Source organism: Rhopalosiphum maidis, chromosome 2 (genome assembly GCF_003676215.2).
Source record: "Rhopalosiphum maidis isolate BTI-1 chromosome 2, ASM367621v3, whole genome shotgun sequence".
In the NCBI taxonomy this organism is placed as follows: domain Eukaryota; kingdom Metazoa; phylum Arthropoda; class Insecta; order Hemiptera; family Aphididae; genus Rhopalosiphum; species Rhopalosiphum maidis.
In genome coordinates, this window is record NC_040878.1 from 15417386 (window position 1) to 15424454 (window position 7069).

At 32.9% G+C, this 7069-nt stretch overlaps 1 protein-coding gene across 1 annotated transcript in view; it reads left to right on the top strand.

The window, feature by feature from the left end:
* LOC113551252 (homeobox protein abdominal-A homolog) overlaps positions 1-5246 on the top strand; it is a 67973-nt gene extending 62727 nt beyond the window's left edge. The window contains exon 6 of the mRNA XM_026953383.1: positions 3020-5246. Within this exon, the coding sequence (XP_026809184.1) occupies positions 3020-3423 (404 nt within the window). The 3' untranslated portion in view covers positions 3424-5246. The remainder of the gene's footprint in view (positions 1-3019) is intronic.
* Positions 5247-7069: the final 1823 nt, after the last annotated feature.

Genomic DNA, 7069 nt, shown 5'->3' on the forward strand with positions numbered 1-7069 from the left:
AAGATTCATCATTAATATATTTTATTCCAAAAGGCACGATTAACGCTTATATACTAATTAATGACTTCTAATAGTTATCATTGCAACTTTTTAATACCTCTGCAGATTATTTTTGAAAATATTTTGTTTTTTACTATGTCAACAAGAAATTTATTTTATTCTATCAAAAATGTTTGGTTTGAGCTGATGCAGCGGCACCTTTCATCGTCTATACTCGACTCACCGTGTTTTAAAAATCAACATCTTTACATGCAGTAAGCCCAGCGTTAGGTTTAACTCTTACCGCTTTGTTTTTAATTTATTAATTTTATACGTTTTTTATACACACAACAAATTACGCCTAACACGATGATATTATAATATATACAGCGGTAAAAAACTATATAGAGGTCATAGTGCTTCCCGTAATTTCTTCTTGCTACTGTAACTTTTAAACCCCGATATCAATGCAGTACAACACACACACACACACACATACATTTATTAATTATATAGTCACATATATAGCTACTGCAGCGTGTTATATAGCCACTGCTACGCAAATGTTGACGACCACTGTCGGTTCCGTATATGCGAGACTGTTATTATACTTATATTACTTAATATAAGCCGTGTACGTCGACGACACTCCGAGTGCCATTTCGGAGGAACGTAATATATAATAATAATAATATTACAACCATAACGCGTGTGCGCGCACTATTACCACGCGCGTGCATACACACACACGTACGCGTACAAATAATGTATACGTGAGCTTGTGTGTGAGCGCGTAGAAAAATTTAAATTCCGTTTATATACTCGATATAACATCTGCTTATTATTATTAGTTCCTAAGCGCGCGCGACCCGTCTGCCCCCGTCGCCGGGCGTGTTTTATAATATTTTACATATTATACGTCACGCGCGTCTCCCACACTTCAATATAATCTACATAATATACATATAATAATATATCGTTGTGTCGCGAACGAAAAAAAAACGCGTTTTTTAATTTTCCGAGTCGCCGACACGCGGCTGCGACGGTTTGTGCGCCGCAGTGTCCCCGGACAGCTGCGGCACCAGTCCGACCGTATATTAATTTTCTCCCGTTAATATATAGTATATTAACATCTATACGCATTACGCGTATACCGAGCGTGGTACACACGGATATGGACGACACGTCTGGTGGCTGACTTCTATTCGGAAGTCATATATCAGGCCGCGGTGCGAACGACATGAATTTCGTCGGACGAATTCCGACCGGCGGCGCTGTAGCATTACGAAATCGAACAGAAATCAACCCTTGTTTGACGCAACACTATCGCCTGCGCAACAATTCACGATATTTTCCGCTTCTATGTATAATACTATCTATAAATGTGTACGAACGCATTTCATAATAATATATTATATTGTTTAAGACAATGTATAATGTGTATAATTTAATACCTTTATTTTCTGGCGTGAAATTCGTTTACTGTATATATACGCATATAACAGCCGATTACATTATATAAGTGTAGAGTACGCATAGGTATATATATATATAGTATTTTATAAATCTAAAAGACAAAACGAACGTGTATTTCGAAATTCTCAAAAAAAAAAAAAAACAACCCCGACCCGTACGCATGATAATATATAATAACGCGCTTATTCATTTATATATATATATTTTATCGGGTACGGGCCATATATACCGAGAGCGTCAGGGGCGGTTGTTTGCGAATTTCACCCCAACCGCGGGTACGAGGGATGTTATCCGCAGACGAGAAACAGATATAAAAACCCCGAAAAATTGCAGTTTTCAAACGAAATCGTCACCGGTCCTATAACGCTTCGACGAAACACGAATGCCCCTGCAGTCTATTTACGCGTGTAGTATATATACCTGCAGCGTTCACCTATGCCTAAACGACGATATACGACATAAAGGCGTGCGTGTATATGTGTATATTATACGGCACATATTATACCGTGCGATCACCCGCTGCAACGCATTTGTCGTGTACATATTATAACCGTGCGTTGATCGACGAAATGTATATACATTGTGTAAAAGGTTTTATACAGAGCGATTTGACGATTTAAATAAGAAAAAATATTCAAATGACCGATGTTCAAATCTTGCAGGTATACGCGCGGACTGTATACCGCAGACACTGTATGTACAGATGATAGGCTTTTGGCCAAGCCGACCGCCGATTTTATAATGGGTATTTGATCGAGCGCTGGCTTAAAGGCGCCAAACCGGCCGTAAACATATCATTCCATATAATACGCGCACAAATCGACCGTGACGTATTTAATGTTATTTCGTTGTAAAAATAAAAATGTTTTTCGATCCGCTTATGGAAAAAAATAAATACGTTTATGCCGGCACCAGTCTGGTGTAAATTCATAAAATAACCCGCGATGGTCGTTTATTGGTTCAAAATTGATTCTACTTTCGATACCGCTTTGAGTTGCAACTATTATCGAATTAAAATAATCTCAACGCGAATCCCTAGACGAGTGGTGAAATGAAGTTCAATGAAGACGTATCACGCAATTGTATGATAAATACTATTTAATACATATTATGATAAATATTAGAACTAGTAGTATCGAAAATAACTATCATGTACCTATACATAACATAATTGCGATAAATATCATGCGGTATTTGGTATATAATAATACGCGTGACGTTAATAGTTACACGTAACTTTTTAAGTAGCGTTTCAATAAAAAATTAAATTACTTTTAATTCCAAAGAACTTGATTTCAACTTTGTTATACTTACGATACAGAATAACTCTGCACTCAGTTCTCAAGAATAAATAAATAATCTTATTTAGATGAATATTACGTATACATATTTTAGTAATAAAATAAATATATTTATTAATTATTATATTATAAGTTGTTAAAATTTAGTAATAATGAAATAATGCGAAACGTCTCATCGACGCGTACAGTTGAACATTTCACTAGCAATTTTTCACAGGTATATATTTTATTATATTAACGCCGTTCGTTTTGTGTACTCGCAGGTTCGCTGTCGAGCATCGGGATGGGTGTCGGAACTAACCCGTTGGAGTGGACGGGTCAGGTGACCGTGCGCAAGAAGAGAAAACCGTATTCGAAGTTCCAAACGCTGGAGCTGGAAAAGGAGTTTCTGTTCAACGCGTACGTGTCCAAGCAGAAGCGCTGGGAGCTGGCTCGGAACCTGGCGTTGTCCGAACGCCAAGTGAAAATATGGTTCCAGAACAGGCGCATGAAGAACAAGAAGAACAGCCAGCGGCAGGCCGTGCAACAGCAGCAGCAGCAACAACAGCAGCAGCAGCAGTCCAACAACAACAACAACAGCAACGGTAGCGCCAACGCCAATCACCAACATCACATGCAGGTCATTGGCGGCCACCACGGCAACGGGCCCATCAAACACCATCAGTGACCGTTGCACTACTCTGGAGCCGCCGCCACCGCCGCTGCCCACCCGCCGATGCACATGCACCACGTACACCATCAACTACAATCGCTACCACCGCCACCACATCACCTACACCATCATTACCCGATGCAATCCGTTTAAGTACTGTAACATCGTAAGTCCGAGTACGACGTAAGTCTTAATCTATTTTACATAACATGATATAACGCAAATTATATTCGCGGGGAAGAGACCGACTTATTTCTTACTAACGCCTACTTTTTTTTCCGAACAAACGTTTTGGCATTTATATTTATAAGAGTAGCCAGAAAATGCCGTGTACGAGTCTAAGCATTTATAGGTATAATATTATATTATATCGATTAATTTCGGAAACAGATTTGGCTACGATATTAACACCAACGAGAATGTCCCTCGACGCCGTTCCACGCGAACGAATTTCTGCGCCGTCCGTATACCGTAAAATTCGTACTCAGGCTATTCGTATAGACCATTCATATAGGAATATCTTATATTCATAATTCTTCCGAACGAGCACCGTCTCTTATCCCGAATCTCGCTCAAACACAATAGTATAATAAAATGCAGTCGTAGATTAACCGGAAAAATAAGAAACCTCCAATGGAAAACAAATAATGTTTGAAATTACAAAAAGTTAGGGTAAACGCGGTATAGGTACATAAAATATATTTTAATCGCGTATACGGTTAATAATATTAATGTGTATTATTTTAGCATATTTAGGTGTACCTTTTTAAAAATCCATCGGCTCCAGAGTGTCGACATTTTATAATATTATAATATGTTAAAAAACATAATGTTTAAACGTGTACATATTATATAAATATACATAAAATACAATTTAAGTTACTACGTTTATATGAGATTATACTATTAGGCTAAATATACAATACATAACGCAATGTGTTTTTACTATTTAGATATTATGTATATGTGTATTTAACGAAACGTGTATATGCCGCAATATAATGATGTAGAATATTATAATAAGTCCCCGAGTTGGACGCGTTCGAGTGTGATGCGATGATATTATTATAATAATATAGCGTCGTTGTAGGTATTTTATTTAAAAATGTGTTATCGTTTCTTTTTTCCTTTTTTTTTTTTTTACTTAGCCTCTAACTTAAATAATAATAAATATTATAATAATAATAATGAATAATGATATACATAAAACTATATAGATCGTTTCTCGAAACATAACCAGTGGTTTTTATATATTTATTATTATATTATTATTTTTTTTTTTTTTAACGAAAAACTATCGATCTCCGTCTTTAAGCGAGTTTTAGCGTTTTCTTATATATTTTTTCTAATATTTAAATAAAAAATGTGTCGTGTAAATATGTAATATAACTTACTACTAAATAATTAACTAAAGATATTTGTAGTATACGCATAGGAATTGTACAAGTCGTATGCATATAATATATAATATTATTTAATTTAAACTGCAGTTGTATAGATGTTAGTCGGTTTTTTCGATTTCTCAATATTTCCCCTATAGTATTTATATTATAAAACATTGTTCACACACACCTATTTATATATATATATATATATATATATATATACAATCATTGCAAAATGTATGTACGACAATATTATTTAAACAGTAAGACAAAACACTTACAATAATACATTAGCTATATGAAAACGGTTTATCGCGGCTTTTGTTTTGTTAAGTTTTTTCTTTATACATTGTAGCTAAAGCATTTAATTGCATATTTTACAATCTTTTATAATATACACAAATTTTTTCATAATAAATAAAAATAATTAGGCGAGTCTCATTAAAGTATTAGATGTCGCGATTTATTTGAAATATATCTGCGAAATAAATAAACGTGTAATTTTTCTTTCTATTGTTTTTTTTTTACGTTATTTGTGTTCTGGTTATGTATGACTATTATTTTGTTATATTAGTTTCATTATTATTATTTTTATTATTATTATTATTATTATCATCATCATTATTATTATTATATTTTTTTTCGTTCGGTTCAACTCTAGTGTTTTAAACATTATTTATTGGTGCCAAAATCTATTTTATTATTGTTTTTAATGCGATCCCCCCTTACCCATTCTTTTGAAAACGCTTTAATTGTCGCGTATACCGCGTTTATATAAATATCTATAATAGGTACTTTTAATATGCCGTCGTTATATTTTATATATGTAATATTTATACATTATATAAAAAACGATTGAACTCAATTTTTCTTTTTAAAATAGATTTCAGGAAAAAAATTATTTTACTGTATATATTAATATTATAGATTATGGGAATATAAAAAAAAAAAGTATTTATAATTTATTATAACATTGTATTAATGAACGAACTCGCGCGACCGATATTTTGTCCAATATTATTATATCGTCATCTGTATCGATCTAAGTATTTAGTATACTAATAATTTAATGTTATTTGAGCGTAATTATATTATAATATAATTTAATGTAATGTATTACAATAACACTTACGCTGCATAAGAATGTAATATGGGCAATACGAAAAACTGATAAATGTGATTATATTCGGTTCGCGTCAATTGTATATGTACTAATGTTAAACGAAATGGATAATAATTTTTTTTATTATTATATCTATTGTACCTTGTAAATTTTGATTTATTTGTAAGTTAGTGTAATTTTTTTTTGTTTTTTTGCTAATTAGTAGACTACATATTATTATTATTATTATTATTATTATAATTACGTGTAAATTGAATTCTATTTCAAAATTTGCTACATACATATTATTATATATTATTTACTATTTGTCCTAAATATATTAACCCGATTTGTTATATTAGTATTTTAAAAAGAAAAAAAAACAATTCAAAAATCAGCGTTAACTACTGGTGTTGTTATTTATACGCATTAGATACACAACATAAAGAATATTATTTAATAATATATAGGTATAGGTACAATTATATATCGTCGTGGTAGTCGGATTCGGAGTATGTGCAGAAATATTTTCGATGACCTGCACTGCCGTGCTTCGGCTGTCCTCGTATACGCGCACTTACCTTCAGCGGCAGCAGCAGAATATTTGTTGTGGGAGTCCGACATCGTCGACTTAGCATATATATCGTTAATTAATAATAATGATGATTATTATTATAAAGAAGTGTCGCGTATGATGGCGTAGGAAATACGCATAAATATTTATAAGACATATGTATTTTATTAATAACTGCGTCCAACTGTCGTTCAGCCATACGTATATATATATTTATAATAAATCGTTGAGAGTGCGATTGTCTCACGCAATGTGGCGATCGGACCTTGAACGGACACCAACAAAAAATACGTACACATGTCGTGTTCTTATAGACGTTAACTCGCGGATGCCGCCCACTATCACGTAAATATAATAATAATGTATATACTTTTGTCTCAATTGGATATTTTGTGTATTGAAACTAAATATAGTTGTAAAAATCAAATAATATAGTTTAATTTTTTTGCATGTAATATACTAAATTTAAATATTAAATTGTGGTATGCGTGTTAATACGAGTTGTTTAGTGGATCAAAGAAAATATGTAAAATTTGGGTGACAACGAGTTATTCCGATTTTTATATACAGGTACATAATAAAATAAACCAATTCGTTGCG